The sequence below is a fragment of the Bremia lactucae genome, linkage group LG10 (assembly GCF_004359215.1).
Source record: "Bremia lactucae strain SF5 linkage group LG10, whole genome shotgun sequence".
NCBI lineage: Eukaryota > Oomycota > Peronosporomycetes > Peronosporales > Peronosporaceae > Bremia > Bremia lactucae.
The window spans coordinates 4,038,792-4,055,879 of NC_090619.1; the positions used below are offsets into that span (position 1 = coordinate 4,038,792).

Genomic DNA, 17,088 nt, shown 5'->3' on the forward strand with positions numbered 1-17,088 from the left:
ACACCTCCTGCAAAGAATGGCGAGATGGTTGTCTCTCTTCGCGGAGTATAGCTTTTTCGTGGAATACAAACTTGGACGACCTTTTGTCGCCGCAGACTCCCTTCCACGCCCGCCCAATTTTGAGTCGGCTGCGCAAAATAACACTGAGGATAAGCACACTGTTGCAACAATAAGTGTTCCGTCGTCAACATTACTTGCCCACGTTAGAAGAGCCTTTCAAGAAGACAAGGCTCTTAAAGGTGTGATGAGTCACTTCAGGCATCCATCACAACAATCCTCAAAAGGATTTTCGATATTGTATTGGTCTTCAACACATCGATACACAACACGAAAAAATGATTTATTGTTACACACAGCCATTGCTGGCGACACGCTCGTGTAGATATTCCTGTAATGATTTACGTTTACGAATCATATATGAGTGCCACGATGCACCAATAAGTGGGTATCGTGACCGCGAGAAAACTTATCTTACGATAAGCTGCGTTTTCTACTGGCCACTCCAGTATTAATTCACCCGCAAGTGCATACGTGCTTGCGAAGTTTGTCAACGCTGTAGGCCAGTGCTTCATTCCGTGCTCCGTTTAACCTCTGCCTCTTCCGACAGAGTGTTGGCAGTCTGTATCGATGAACTTCGTCTTCATATTTCCCGAAGAGGATCACAAGATGGTACATCTTGCGGCATTCCCGAAGTCGATCACAGTCGAAGGCTGTGCTCGTGTCTTTATCGACACATTATTTCGACTCGATGGGGTTATCCCGTGACCTGATCTCAGATCGAGACCCCTGGTTCACGGCGGAATTTTGAAACTGTATGTTCAAATAAATTTGGACACATTTATAAATGTCTACTTCTGACCCTTCGGAAACAGATCTTCAGACAGAACATGTAGATCGTATCCTCGAAGAAATTCTTCACGAATACGTCTACCCGTTTCCGAGGTGGAGCGAGTTCTTGCTGATGGCAGAATTTGCCATTAACAATCCGGTGCATACATTAACAAAACATACAGAGTTGAATGGCTTATGCCATCCACGTATATCCATTTTGTATGAGAGTGACTCTAATTTAAGGGGGGAGTTAACTCGCTCGAGCAAGATCAATCAAGCTCGTGCTCATCACGCATTGATTTAACAGTCAATGTGAAGGACACCAAATTTTATTCAAACAACATTAAAAAGGACAAACAAAGTAATAGCGATAATGCTATCGCTGACTTTGATGATTACGATGCTGATATGCTCAGCAACGACAACAATAATACTAGTGAGTACAATGATGCTCTCACTAATGAGGAGAATGAATTATCCGCAGTGCTCAATGGGCGCACTGATAACAAAATAAAACCGAGTCAGCAGAAGAATTCCTGCTGGCCCGAGAAGCAGTGTTCCGTTTCGTGCAGGATTCATCGTTAGTGCGGTGGACCGAGAGCAACGGAACGCTAATAACATTGTAACAGCAGCGTTATTTTATTCAATTTAATGATCTAGTCCTACGCTAACATGTAGTGACAAATGTGGCAGCAATTAATTATATCGGCCCATTCTGTGCACTGCACCACCAAGGCAATGCGTGTACGATCAAGCTGCCTCGTAGGATGCGTACGCATCCACGAACCAGACGTCTTACTTCATTCTTTAAATAATAAAGTATTTTGGCGAGCTGTCACCAGCTCGTCTCGAAGGGACTGATGCATATGTCCGTTCGACAGTTGATCGACCGTAACTGGCGCACGGTTTTGCAACTGTTTGTGACAAATATTGTCGATTGTCGACGCTAACTCACGACGACGGGAACGTTCATAATTAACGTCCTCCCGTAAATACCGAAGGACGTGATCCAATCATTGCGATGACTCGGGTTCGGCGTCTTTGGCGAATCCGATTAATTCACCCCTTCCACTTCTATTGTGGGACTCGAGTTGAAGAAGCGTTTTCTGTTCGAACGCCTTGTAAACCACCGCGAGGTGAAGGGGGTTCGAACGATTTACCTCGTTCGTTGGCGAGGGTATTCATCCGCGCATGATAATTGGGAACCTCGTTCCCAACTGATGTTGGACGGGTCTCGTCTTGCAGTACGATGAGAACATCCGCCTCGACAGAGAGTCCATCAAGAACGAACGTTTCCCGCGCTCGTAATAGTATTGAAGGTTCTCAATCCCTTGATGCATCTTGTTAGATGAGCGTCCTCAAATGAGAATCTTTAAGGGAATATTTCTTTGCTCTCTACCTCAAGCTTTGGGGTACATGCTTCTTTAGAGGCATGACCTGCCCCTTTAAAACAGCATTGACATGAGTCCCCCCACGAAAGGCAAGGAATTCCTGCCTGTCTAGACAAACGTTGTAGCTTATAGTGTGCACCGACTACGGTCCGTTTCTCGAACCGTTCACGGAGAGCATTTAGCTTGTCAGGCCTATGTTTTGCATATTGAGCACAAAGGCTGTCCAAGCTTGGAGCAAAGGTTTGCATCCTTCCCCCGCATAGAAGAGTACTACCGATGCCGATAAAGAATTCCGTCTCATTCTCACCAGTGAAGCCTGGCTGAGTCAAATAACGGAATGTGATATCGATCGTTGTCATACCAGACCAACGAATTAGGTTATTCTTCGAGGGGAAACTATGTCTATTTTCAGGAGCGAGCCGCAACGTTTTGCGATTCCTCTCTTGATGGCGCATGTTAACGTTAACTTGGCCCTTGAAGCAATCCCTAGAATCACTCCTTTCCTGGCGTATGCAAACTAGCACCACCAGTAACACTCTTCCCTACAGATCACTTAGTTTCTAGTGACGTATACTTAGTCACCAGAGTGATCATCGCCCACGAAGTCACCATCCGATGACTCCCCACCAAACTCGTCATCACCTCTTAGGTTGTCACATTAGAAACCAAAGGTTTAACGGACTCGTCCTTAGGTGATCCGGCGGCATTTACAGTAGCCACTGAGTCGGGCGGTGCCGGTGACTTGGTCCAGTCACCTACAATTGGTGTAGCAGGTGACTTGTCACCGTCACCTGCAATTATATTATCAGATGACATATCTCAGTCACCTTCAATTGGGGTAGGAGGTTACGTATTCCACACAGTCGACGCATTAGCGTCTACTTAAACATTTGCAATACTAACAGCTGCACTAATCCGTGCAGCTGCCAGCTTTGCGGCCTCACGGGCCACGCGCACAGACTTGTTTGTCGCCATGTTGATCTCGGTCAAAATCAATAAGGCAAATAATAACGGTATTTTGATTAAAATCAATAATGCAAAATTACACGGAAAGACATAATAGTATTTCCGGTCACCCTACATCAGTCGCAATAGTGACTGTTAGTTAAGGTGGGGTGATGAAATGGGGTGTCTCGTTTCATAGGTATTATTTCCTATAAGAGGAAATAAACAAAGAAATACGAAATTATATCTTCATTAATTTTAACTTAAATAGTACTCATATTACCAAATTTGGTAATTGATACAATAAAACATTAGGTCTATTGATCGGTTGATTTAAGTCTAAATCAGTCCAGTCAATCATTATAAGACAAGGATAGTGTGGATCGCAAGGACGCGACATCCTTAGTTAAATATTAATATAATACGTTCAGAAGTAGATAGATGATCGTTACTTAGGAAACTAAATACATTAATACAGCTTTACTATTCTCTATTGATAAGCCTTAGTCTAGACCTGTAAGCTAAAGACCCTAAGATCCATAGAAACCTTCCTCTGTAACTTTGTGTACGTGTAATTTCGAGGCATCTCACCTACATTGTAATCAGTGTAAGGTTAACTAGTACTGATCAGTACTATTGAAAGGTGCCCCGTTACACAAGTGGTGGGTCTAATTACTTCACTTGTGTGGGGCAACTTTCATTGCGAATAGGTGCGAATCCAGCGTGGGAAATGCGTCGTCTGTGTACGTGCTACATGTGATGCTCACTCACAGGCTTCACCACCGAGCTAAGAAGTTGTCATCACCACTTTTGTTGTTCTGTTAGGATCATGGCAGGGGTATGGCCATTTCCATATGTTTCGATCCAAACAAGGAGATTTTCTCTCTCTTGTCCTCATATGTCTCAACACTGACAACAAGAGGGCAAGCCTTAGGCTCCTGATCAGGTACAGGAATTTACCGAGTTGCATAAATGCTGCTAAGTGGTCCGATATAGAAAGATTCATGTTGCAGAAAGGCTTTAAGCCTTGCAACAAGAACCTTTGGGCCCTGAAAAGGATGTGATCTCTACGATCCAGCCCAAACAAATTTGTAAGGTTATCAAACGCTACGCGTTTCACCCCTAAAAGTTTGAGAAATGGATCTATGTCAGCAGACGCTCGGACTTATAAAGACTCAGGCGTAGATTGGCGAATCGGACTTAATTCATTAAGATTATACGAAAAACTAAACTTTAATTAAAATTTAAAATGTGGAACCTTACCTTAATTCCACCAGATCTCTATCTGGTGGCTACTACTCGTATTTCGTATCACCTACATAAAAATGGGATTGTTTTAGCCAATCAGAAGCCTTACTTATTGCGCTCCGCATATTTTTTTTCACGATAAAAAAACATCGTTTTGAATCGGGCTGGGTCAAGTTGATCTACTCTCCATATCCTTCTTTTTGACTTGTAAACAAGCGGGTCCTACGAATTATTATCAATCACAATACATTCTCTATATCACACTCAATTTCTACTTTCTTCCTTGTCAGGCTGTTCTACAATGCTTCCACCACACCACCCAATGCATCCTTTCCCAGCACAATGGCCCTGACGGATGCAGCTCGCGAATTCGCTCATGCAGAAGGATATGCTGTGTCTACCCTAAATTCCGACAAAAAGAAGATTATTTTGTAATGCGATCGACGTGGTACCTACCTGCAAAGGGCAGCAACATGACTTGAGTTGCCGCGAAACTCTGCGAGCCGATTGACTAATTGCCCGTTTCGTCTATCAGGGCGTCTACCAAGCGATAACAGCTTGCAACTGCGAACTTTTCATAGGGAACATAATCATGAACCTTCAGACAACATAAGTAGTCATCCGACTGCCTGACGCTTTCAATCAGAGCAAAATTTGTTAGTACAAAAACTTCTTAAGGCTGGGATTGCGCCGAAAGAAATTGTCACAACCCTACGCCAAATAGATCCCAGCACAAAAGCAATAGGAAGGACAATCTACAACGAGCGCCAGCGGTGCGAGCAGAAGAGCTTCGCAATCGTACACCACTGGACGCTCTATTTGACATTCTGCATCATGCAGAGTGGGTTTATAGGTGTGAAAGATGATTATCATCATCTTTTCACACCTATTCTATGCCAGCCAAAAATCTGTGGAACTCCTTTACAGACATCCATACGCTTTGGTGGCGGACTGCACCTAGATAGGTGCAGTCCACCACCAAAGCGTAAGGATATCTGTGATCGATTCATAATGCCGGATCCTCCATATCACTGGTGTCACAAGCTTCAACACTTCCTCCCAATTGCTATTGCTTTCATCAGGCATGAACGTGAAGCGGACTACCTTTGGGCTCTCGATCAACTGCCACAGACAATCACAACAGACCGAGAATTTGCCCTAAAGAATGCCCTGAAATAACATTTCCCACCTCAACCCATCTTCTATGCGTTTAACATATTTAAAAAAACGCTCTAGCAAATTGTCGTAAGTTTTTTGGACCTGGGGATGACTGGAATAAATTCGTGAAGAGTCGGACAGATGTAATCTATTCGAAATCAGAGGAAGTGTAAATCAATCTCATGATAAGCATGCACTCAACATATACTGCACTGCCTAACATGCTGGCCTATCCGGATACCACCTGTCTGACACATAAAAATTAATTTATTTACGCATACACCAGGAATTGCATGCATTTTGGCCACGTCACATCATCGAGAGCTGAAGGGCTTCATCATATGTTAAAGAGCTACATAAGTGTTCCGGAAAAAACTTGGGTGATGTACAAACTCGCGTAGCTCATGCTGCTTAAGCCCAGATTGAAAATCTTGGTGTTTAGCTGTCGTAGGAGCGAATGCAAGTCATGCACAAACACAGAAAATCCCTTTCTTTGCTGTAGTGCGCCGCATTTCAATATACGCACTAGGAAAATGCTTTGAGCTATGAGTTATCTGAAGATCCTACCAATGCCACCATAACCTGTTCAGTTGCGTGTAATTCAAGAATGGAATACCCTGTCAGCATCAAATAATCTGCTTTTCTAAGAAGTGGCCGCCCTCTCACTGTTAAGAGTTTCCACCATTAATGGCGCTTGGATGCAGCTGCGCCTGCAGCCATGCCTGAAGTGGGTAGACAAAATGTTGCCACCATATTAGAGGCTGTCAAAGAACGTTACAACATGGTGGAGTATCGCCATCAAGAAACCATTATGGGAACAGCTACGATAAATTGCAGTCTGGATGATATGGCTCCAAGAATTCTGTCCCTTAGCGTACTCGTGGTCGCTCAACTGGATCTAGACCGTCACAAAAAATAATAATGTGCATCAATCATCAAGGCAACGAGATCCATCTGAATTTGAGTTTGTTCAAGTAGCGGATTGCTCGAAACTTTGCATACAATCAGGTCAAAATGCACGCAGGTGCCCCATCGCTCAATCTCTGGCTCTTTTAAATAAGTCCTTTTATCCATCTGAATTTGAGATTGTATAAGCAGCAATTCGTTGAAGACTTTGCAGTATTTGCAGGAATAAGGGTCACAATGCACGCAGGTGCCCTTAACGCCGAATATCTGGCTCTTAAATAAGTATTTTTTATCCACTTCATCAACTTGCCATTCCACCCCAGCATTTGTTATTTCCACCCGTCATTATTTTTTCCACCCGTCATTATTTTTTCCACCCCTTATTTGTCTTTTTCCGCCCATATAAATAAATATGCGAAGCGTTATACATAATGCTTCTGATTGGCTAATCGGAATCAAGTTGGCAGCGACGGTATTTTTTTGCATGGGGTGGAAATAACGAAATGGTGGGGTGGAAATAACATTCCCCTTTATTTATTATCTAAGTTCTTAATAGCAAAAGGTGTGTTGTGAATTGTACACTTCAACCGAAGTATGCCCCATTACAATTTTATATTCCGTTGCATGGTTGCTACTCTGGCAAATTGCAGTGCACAATTTCGATTTGGCACAGCCATAAAAAATATGGTTTTCGGCACTTCATATGGTACGGATTCTTTATTCGATCAGGAGAATGATACTATGAATTCTGTAGGCTCTTATTTCCTCGATTTTTCGTTCCAAGTTGCTTAATTCTTCATGGAAGGTCCTGTCGCTGCGGATGCGCTCTTTGAGCAATAGTAATCAGGCAGCAAATAATAGGTGGGCGCGAGTGGGCTTTAATATATGCCCCGTCATGATTATTTAGTCCCCTTAAAAGTCTTGGCCCGCAAACGCTTGATTACTTACGCCATGAGCTATTTAGTGCTTGTACGTGCGCAAATAGCCCATGCTTTAGTAGGGTTGGCAATTGAGACCGTGAATGAGTCTAGCTAGTATCATGCATCTTTTTGTGAAGATGCTCAGACTTGGAAAATGATTTTTATGACACTATCGCGTTAGAAGCTCAGCTATTTAAAATGAGACTTGTCGAACGCAAATCGTGTATAAGATTTATAAAAAGCCTTCCCATCTGGGAGGTTACCGGCATGACTCTTCCGTCTCGTGGAACAAGACGAGTATATTTTCACCGACCTTTCGACGGGCGTGTACACGTCGATAGCGGCGAGTATGCTAACATCATACGTTTCAATTGAGAAATATTAAATAACAATACTCAGATTTGTGACTATTTTTGAATAACGACTACAGTATAACCTGTCTAAATTAATAATGTTGGGACGCCCTTTCCTGATAAATTTAAAAAGTTTAGAATTTTAGACAGGTGTAGTATCCCACAGATAAATTAATTATTTCGCTTTTTTGGAGGGATGTGGTTATAAAAGAAAGGCCTCTCCCACAATCCCCAAGAAGAACTCAGCAGCGCATCAACAATGCCTCTGGGAGGAGCACGCCACAATGACGGACGATGTCCGTGTGGCTCTCTGCAAACATTACACATAGAATCCCGCACTGATCTAGGCACAGCTTGTCAATTGACTTCAGGACAAATATCAGCTGGGGGTCAGCCAGGCGACGGTCTCCAGCACGCCGAAGAAGAAGGCAGACCATCTTCGACTTTCAGAAGACAGCAGTAATGTATTCACTGATGGAATCAGCTCTGCTGGCTTGGTTTAATGCCCATTCGGATCGTATCAGTCTTAGCGGAGACGTTGCCCGTGAACATGCAGAGCGGATTTTGGACCTTCTTTGTCCAGGACATGAACTATTTCAGCTTTCCAACGGATGGCTGGAATCCTATATAGCTCTGAATGGAATCCGCGCCTATCGCAGTTCGGAGAGAGCGGCGCGATGGACATGGTTGATGAGGAGGATGCGCTTTCTCCCTTATGCGAGGTCCTCAATTAGTATAAATGGAAGAATATCTACAACATGGGTGAGACTGGCTTGTTCTATCGGATGCAGGTAAGCACTCTGCGAAGGACACCAAATTTTGTTATCTGGTGGCTAATGCAACTCTTCTGTTTCAAGCTGACACTTCGCTTGCAACAGGGAGCTGAAGGGGTGAAAGCAAACAAGGAATAAATGTGACTGTCTACTGCAATGGTGATGGGTCCGACAGAGGCCCCTATGGATCATTGGCACTACGCCACTTCTCGCTGCTCCCGCCATGTCAATCTCCAGAACCTTGGCTATCAGTATCGCAGCAACAAGAAGGCCTAGATAACACAAATTATCATCTTGGAGTGACTGAGGGACTTCGATGGGAGAATGGCAAACCGCAAGGTGCTGCTGATCCTGGACAACTGCAGTGCACACGTCCTGCTTGCTGATCTGTCGCAGCGAATCGCAATTCGCAACACGACAATCTACTATATTTCGCCCAACATGACGTCGAAGCTTCAGCCGTGCGACCAGGGTATCCTACGCAACCTCAAAGCCTACTAGGCGCAGCTTCTCCCGTATGCTCCTTCAGGATCTCGACAATGGTGTCGTTGAGCCGGCAAAGATAAACATCTTTCATGCTATCTAGGTGTCAGTCTCAACTTGGTCTAACGATGTCCGCATTGAGACCATCCATAACTGTTACCGGCATTGCAACATCCGGTCAGAACCAGCTGATGCTGCACCAGTCCTAGAGGAGCAGTGCCTTGACAATGAAGTCATGGTGGAGATGGAACATCAGATTAGACGCTTCAGGTATCCTATCGTGATGAACATCCGCAACCTGCTAGACTATCCTACCGAGCGGATCACATCATACATTCCAGACGTGGATGAAATCATTGAGGACCACCTCCCGACTCAGCCTGAGGACGAGCAGGAATCGCTGTCGTAGATGCTCAGAAAGCACTCGAGTTGCTTGAGACAATCTGGCTGCAACAGGATGGCGGCGCGCTGGGTTTTCTCAAGTCCGTACAGCAGATGAAGGACAGCGTTGGAGCAATCCGCACAAACCAAATCGCTCAGCCTGACATACTGTAACGGGGCACTACGACTTGAACTGCTTCAGTACAAGTCCATTTCGCACTGCCTCAGTTGCAAGTGGTGCCCTACATTATTTCACGTACACTAGTACGTGCAGAGGAAGACTTCTCTTTAAGGCAACTAACTTAAAGAGGGTTAAATGAAAACTGTATTAATATAAGTAAGTATCTCTTCTATCTATCTTGTAAATGCAAACCTAATTATAATCTAATACTAAACATGCAATTGAATACTTATCTGATCTTATCTGTATCTCTCTTTTGTTTATCTCTACAGCTGATTAGTCTGCGAAATAGATAAAATGGTCTATACCTATTTATGGATAAGAATTTTGAACATAACTACATAGAGTAATATCCTCCAAATATTCTCTACGTTTTAGATAATATATTAATTAACAGCCTTTAAGTGTTAATTTCATGTAACGATACACCCCGTTACACATACGAGATTTCTTCAGACGTGTTTAGTGCTTTCAATTATTTTACAGTATCTGATTTTTTTCATCAAGAAAAATTATATGAATAATAAATTTAAAAAAAGGGACCTCAAATTGCATTTAATAATTAAATTACAAAGGTTTATTAATCATTAAATGTGCTCGATTAACGACGAAGTTAAATGAATAATTTAAGAATCTTATTAATTAACTCGGGATTTTCTTAAGACAGGCTCTTCTGTTCATTTCATTTTTCTACTTCAAATGAAAGGTAAATTTTGTCTGGCTCAATCAAATGTGAAACATTCTCAACATCTAGAGCTTCAAGCAAAAATTCTACAGCATATCAGATTTTGCTCGTCACATAAATTCTAGCTGGGTATGTGAGCCAGCTTCGTGAAAGACGCATCATTTTTTCCCTGTCAAAACAACTATTTCTCTGCTTACAATTATTGGGTAAACTATTCCTACGAGGAAACAGCCTCGACTGTAACCAGTATGTAACATAGTCGCATGTTGAAAGAGAATTAACGCAAGACAAAGTTGTCAACACGCAAACACACAGAAGACAATCGCGATAATGCACATATATTGGATTGTTCATGCTTGAACTTTATATGGCGCAATAGTCCCGAGTCCGTAGGCTTACAATTCGTGCGATTGTAAGCTCGTTGGCTGCAGTGCGTCCTATATGTCGCAGCTGAGCCATAACATAGCAGGCTATCCTGACAAATACAAACACAGTTTCCTGTAAGCATTTTTTATTAAATATAAACAGTCCCGATCGTTAGCGCGAATGACTATTTTTTTGGTCAAAGCTAAACTTTATCGCCTATATTACCAGGCTTTGGCTTCATAAAAGAGAAATCTACGGGGACGCGAGCTGGAGTAAGGGACCTCGAATAATCCAAGTGAAATATAATGATAATATCTATAGGTTATGTAGTTTTACGCTAGAGTTGCCATATCGTGCGTCTGTCGTAAAGCCGTCAGCTGGAATAAGAACGAATCTTAGCAAATGTTTCTATCAATATAGAATGCACTGCACACCCCTCCCGACTAAACCGACTGAATGGGCCGCCAATCGAGCTCAGAGAGCGACCAAGTTTCACGCCAAATACGCACAAATCACGCGATCGGATATTCCGCCGCTTGCCGTATGTATCAATTGGTCGAGACTGGCGCCGACAGCTGTTCTCGATGATTGCTTTTTCCAAGAACGTCGGTGCAGAACCAAGACATGTGTGTGCATGACACGGGCAACTCGCGAGTTTTTTACATCTGACTCTTATGCGGCTAAAGGCACAGTGCCGCACAAGCTCAAAATAACGACTCCTACAGTTTGCCTTGTCACGTGATCAACCTCGTTTTGAATTGATAGTGGCAAGTAAGTGGACTGCTATTGATTCCGGCAAGAGGGTTACGCAAGACTTTGGTGCAGGGAACAATAGAGCTGTTTTTATCGAACCTTCAGCGCAGATTCCAGGAAAGTTGCGCTGGCGTGACGCTTCGGGCTCCGGAGGCTGGACAATGCAGGTCCACCGACGGTGGCTCAGATTCGTGCTGGTGGTACTGCTCATGAATTCACAGGCCAATGCACAGATTTTTGCAGTGCAAAGTCGCGATGGGGATCCAGAAACGGTCTTGAATTTTAAAGAGGATCTCAATAATGGACGTGTTCCAACGTTGGCGACGCAACGACCAGAACGGCCATGGTTGCTTGACCAGAATGCATCGTCGGACTCGTCGGAACCAGCAGAGCCCTCGACACCGACGCCCGAGGTTTTAAAACCAACCGACGCACCAAGTACACGGGCGCCTTTGACAAGTGCTTCCCCGGGAGTGAATAATAAGGACGTAGATGCTACCGACAAACCTTTACCTGTTAACAAACCCGTCGATCCTGCAAAGCGCGACGCCAATCGAGACAAAGCGACTGGTGTGGTAAAGCCAAAGGACGAGACCACGGAGGTTACGTTTACAAGGTCCCCACTTCTTCAACAGACAGCGCCTGTGTCCGACGCCATCCCCACGGCTGACAGCAATGCTAATTTTGACAAGCCAACCTCCAGTCCTCCAACTGAAGTTGAAATCAAGCCAGAGGAGTCGAAACCCGTGCCAAATGCACCACCGAAATCAATTTCTTTAAAAGTGAGGAAACAAATCATCGATCCCGAGTCTGGATCGGACGACGATGCCAGTGTAGGCTCTAAAAGTGATTTAAACGAGACCCAACAGACTTTGAAACCTCCTACGAAGAAGGATGCCAGTACGATTCAAGAGACTCTCGAATCAAATACAGTCGATTTAAAGACAAGTAAAACAAGTGACAAGACTACGAAACAAGACAATTTATCCGACAATGGTACGGATTCAAAGCAAGAAGCAGATACGTCGCGATCATCTTCGTCGTCTGGATCGCCGTCGGCCGCGGCGTCCGTATTAGCTGATGCAGCATCGAATGCCACGAGTACTGCATCAAATACGTTAATGCTTGGTTTAATGATGGCAGGCGCGATTGCGCTTGTGTTACTGGTCGCCCTCTTTGTATACAAGAAAACCAATCAACTGGTCCAAGACGACGACCCTGGTCTTGAAAGAGGACGTCACGATCACACTCAAGGCGTGGCTCAAGCGTCAACAGTGGCGGCAAATTATCATCAGAATCACAACATGTCGCCAACAGGGTTTAGTGACGACAATTACCCGCCAAATCCTGGCAATAGCCAATTCGATCAGGAGCCTTACGATCACGATGGAGGTCGACTTACGTACAATGATCCAAACCTCGACATGTTGACACCACGAAGCCAAATCGCTTTAGCGCATTCTCAAATGTCCTTGCCACCAATGGCGCAAACAAATTCTTCACACGGTACGAGTCAGTATTCGCAATACTCGTCCCAGTCGTCGTCGTTTTATGGTCAAAGTATGTATAGCTCTGGTCACTCGGGGAATCACTTTCAATCAAAGTATGACAGTCGACATCGAGAGGATCTTGCTTCCGAGGACGAGAGCGATTTTGGGGGCGATTCGATTCAAGATCTGTCGAATGGATGGCATGGAATGGGTCAAAAAGGGTCGAAAAAGACGACAAAGCGACCGGATTTGTCTTTGGACGAGTCGTTTTTTGAACCCAAAGACTCGCGATCGACGTCAGCAAGTGATTATCACGGCCAAACGCGCTTTCAAGCGTCCGGCCAGACAGAATACCGCATGTCCACGGCAGATGAGAGCAGATATATGGGCGACGAGAGTTTTGCGGCCACGAATAGTAATTACGACCAGAGCCACTACAATGGCGACCCGAGTTTTCAAAGCAGCGGCTTTAGCGAGTTTGAGGCATCTGGTGCACCCCGCCGACGAGGGGATAGTAGCAATCATGACGCGTCTTCGTTTTATCGGACCAAAGATTCTCGATTTACGGACGCTTCATACTATTGAGCGACTTACGAGTCCTGACCAATTTTAATGTCCCTCAAAAGTTTGTCCATGGTTGTGTGTAAACCTACGGATGTCTGTCAAAATGGAATTCAAATTAATTTATACTTTTGGCGATTGTATTCCTGTAAATTTGTATTTAAATTGCGAATTTTTCATTGTTCGTGAAAAACAAATTAATATATAGATTGAAAGGTTTTCTTTAAAAAAAATAAAAACAACCGACTGATGTGATGTACACCAAGTGCGTCCGATCTCGTTCCGCAGTGGCAGAGACATCCTCGCCCCTTGGCAGACCTTGCAACTCTTCTTTGGCTCGTTGTTACGCCTCGTGGGGCGCGTTTAGTACGCAAGTGCCAATTCTTTGCAACGTATTGCAAGATTCAGTATCAAACCGCCGAATCTCTCGTGTTGCCACGAGTAGATTTAATACCGAGAACATCACGCTAGAAGACGCGCCATGGCGGACGCGCAGGATGTCCAGACGCTCAAGATGCAAGGCACGTGACATCGTGTGGCCATTTAAAGCACACTCTCTTCCTTTGTGACAATATCGTGTGGTTTGTAGTGGTACGGAAACACGAGAATGACCCGGATCGTCGACGTTCGACTCATTTGCGATTAGAACCGCCACGTACGTGGCCATGTTGCAGTCCTTTTTCGTGCCATGATGCGACTTTAGACACTAATACGCGTTGTAACACGTAGAATCCGATGTCCGATTAGCGAGTTCTTTCCAACGGGCCCGCACATCAGGCGTTCATCGCCTTCTTCGCTCCAATACTAGCAGTATCGGGAGCTATGTACCACCGACAAAGGAGAACGATAGTACTCCTACCGGCAATAATGCGTCTAGCAGCAACGCGATTGTTGAAAACGACAAGCTTTATGACTCGAAAGAAATGCCTTCCGTGCCTGAATCGGTCAAAATAGACGATCATCTCGCTACTGACCAAGTCGAAGACGATCCAGTGCCTTTGTATCTCGAACACACATGGACCCACGTGGTGCTTAAAATGACGGCGTTTACCGAAGAAGATACCGTCACAAGCTTTACGTTTGATGAGAAAGGAGGCGGTATTGGCCAAACTTGTGAGAATATTGCAAGTATACCTGCCGATACACTCCTTGCAGAGACCGACCACGCACGTGTGCTGTATAGTCACGGGCGTTTCTATTTAGTCAATGGCGACCAAGCAAATGGGGACACGTTTGTGCGGTTAAGTCCCGTGGAAACCCAAGCAAATGACGAAAATATGGGCGATCGTATGCAATGGCCTCTCGAGCCTCACGTGGCATTTCGAGTTGGAAAATCGGATTTTCTTGTTACATCGTTTCACGAAGAATTGCCAAGTCTTACGGTCTCGGCATTAAGTGGCAAATTAGCTGGCACGGAGTTTGTGATTACACAAGAAGGTGCAGGAATTGGTCGATCTGCGGAGAATCAAATCCATACAAGTGATGGGGAACTCTCTCGAAAACATGCTGCAATTTGGTTTGATGAATTGACGAATCAATTTTATTTGATTGATTTAAACTCGACGAATGGGACATTTATGAAACTCGTGGGAAGTTATCAAGAACCCTATCGACTGGAAATTGGCGACGATTTACTCGTGGCACAAACGTGTTTAACTGTCAATCGGTTTGACTTTGGAGCGCATGCCGACATGGGCGCTCGTAAACATATGGAAGACGCGCATACGATTATTCAAGACTTGTGTATTGAACCATTAAGTCGTTTGGGATTGCATCCCCAGTCATTCTTTGCTGTCTATGACGGCCATGGCGGTGACGAAGCATCTTCGTTTTTGAGTGACGTGCTCCACCATAGCCTCATTACCGCGTTTTTCATGCACACGAGTGAATTGAAACCTTTACTAACAATGACAATTGAGGAATTGCAATCAATCATCATGAAGCGCTTGACCAATGCGTTTGAACGTACGGATGAAGAATTTTTAAGGACCTCGGATCGTCCGCAAGCTGGAAGCACGGCCACGACAGTCTTTGTGGCGGGCAAGTATCTCTTTGTGGCCAACGTTGGAGACTCGCGCACTGTCTTGAGTCGCAATGGCACAGCTGAACGACTTTCAAATGATCATAAACCCAGTCGAACGGACGAAGCGCAGCGGATTCGAGAGACTGGCGGCTTTGTGATTCACGGACGTATTATGGGCGAATTGGCCGTCTCGCGTGCCTTTGGCGACGCCCCTTTCAAGTCGTTTGATCTCGTCGAGCCTTTGGTCGATGACATTGACACGAAAGCACGGAACGAGTACAATTCGCAGGAATTACCGGTGAATCCCAACGATATTTTAAAAGGTCCATTAGTGATTCCGACGCCAGAGTTTACCGTCACGGAATTAACAGACGAGTGCGAGTTTGTGATGCTCGCAAGTGACGGATTGTATGATGTGTTGAAAGATCAAGAAGCTGTGGATTTTGTTCGTCGAAAACTTGTCGAATTGAAAGATGTGCAACGGGCTGTTGAGGTGTGTGAGTGAGTGGATTGTGCTAGATGATGCTTGTGGTGGATTAATGGCGCGATTCTCTCTCGTTTTTCTTTGTGTAGGCGCTTATTGAGTATGCCATTTTTCATCAGCGGTCGACCGATAATGTGACATGTGTCGTTGTGATGTTTAAAGAGGCGAAAGAAATAGTGTGGCAAAGTTCCTCGTAAACATGAGTCTGAGCGCTAAAAAAGAGGACAAAACATCAATATATAGGATAGGACGGGACAATTACTACTATTGAACGAAAAATTGCCGTATGGGTTTAAAAAGAGTAAAACCACATTTTAGGAAGAGAATTTCTAAACTCACTTCATGCAGTTTTTAGTCAATTTAATTTCTGAATTACAGCGTATCACATTGCATTACATAGATCAACGCCAAACTCTCCGTGCACGATCACCAACTGCGGCGTTATCTGACGGCTTTCCATTGACTTTTTTGCGCGGTTTAGAAAAGTTGGAACCGTCCTAGAACGAAGTGCAAGTAAAGATTTTTTTAAATACAAGAATGCTGGTATCCCATCATGACCCAGACCGTCCCGAAAATTCAAGTAAGCGAAGCCATAAGTGCTTGAACTATCCTTTCCAAGTCACTTTAAAGCAAAGAGCTTGGAAGTTGGAGATAGATAATGGTGCTCAAAACCATGACCTTGTGCATCTTAGTGCATATTCTTCCGTACGCAGGCTTGGGAATACGGCAAGTCAGCAGGTGGTTCGCTTCACAATGCTGTTGTCCCTTCTAGAACAATTTAATAATTGTCTCTCGTTCATCATGGCCAACTAATGAACGTCTTTGAGCGTTACAGGCGTGTGGATGTCGTACGAGTGAGTGCGATGGCCTCACTTGTGGTTCGGTCGTTAGCATGACTGCACAAGACCTCAGTGTGAATACCCAGCACATTGTGGAGTTAGATCCCGACGGCTGTGCACGAGCAAATGCAACATCGAAGGTCCGCTATTGTGACGTGGACATAGTTATTGACGGAAGTGCACAAGCACAGGCAGCGTCGAAGTTCAACCACTCGAATAAGTTAAGAGGTACGAAACAAGGATGCTTTCTTGAAAAGCAACATCCAAGAGAATTTGGAACGCCCGTCTATAAGAGAGAGTGCGAAAGTCCTTGCTCG

At 44.5% G+C, this 17,088-nt stretch overlaps 2 protein-coding genes across 2 annotated transcripts; both read left to right on the forward strand.

The window, feature by feature from the left end:
- Nucleotides 1-11,535: 11,535 nt before the first annotated feature.
- On the forward strand, nucleotides 11,536-13,449 carry CCR75_001714 (uncharacterized protein; the record flags this gene model as incomplete). The annotated part of the gene is made up of 1 exon (XM_067959815.1): nucleotides 11,536-13,449. The coding sequence occupies one exon, from the start codon at nucleotides 11,536-11,538 to the stop codon at nucleotides 13,447-13,449; it is 1,914 nt and encodes a 637-aa protein (XP_067815853.1).
- Nucleotides 13,450-13,679: 230 nt separating this feature from the next.
- On the forward strand, nucleotides 13,680-16,310 carry CCR75_001715 (uncharacterized protein; the record flags this gene model as incomplete). Its single annotated transcript, XM_067959816.1, has 4 exons — nucleotides 13,680-13,950; nucleotides 14,015-14,080; nucleotides 14,155-15,941; nucleotides 16,022-16,310. 4 exons carry the CDS (start codon nucleotides 13,680-13,682, stop codon nucleotides 16,127-16,129), a joined length of 2,232 nt encoding a protein of 743 aa, XP_067815444.1. The 3' UTR covers nucleotides 16,130-16,310.
- Between the last annotated feature and the right edge of the window lie 778 nt (nucleotides 16,311-17,088).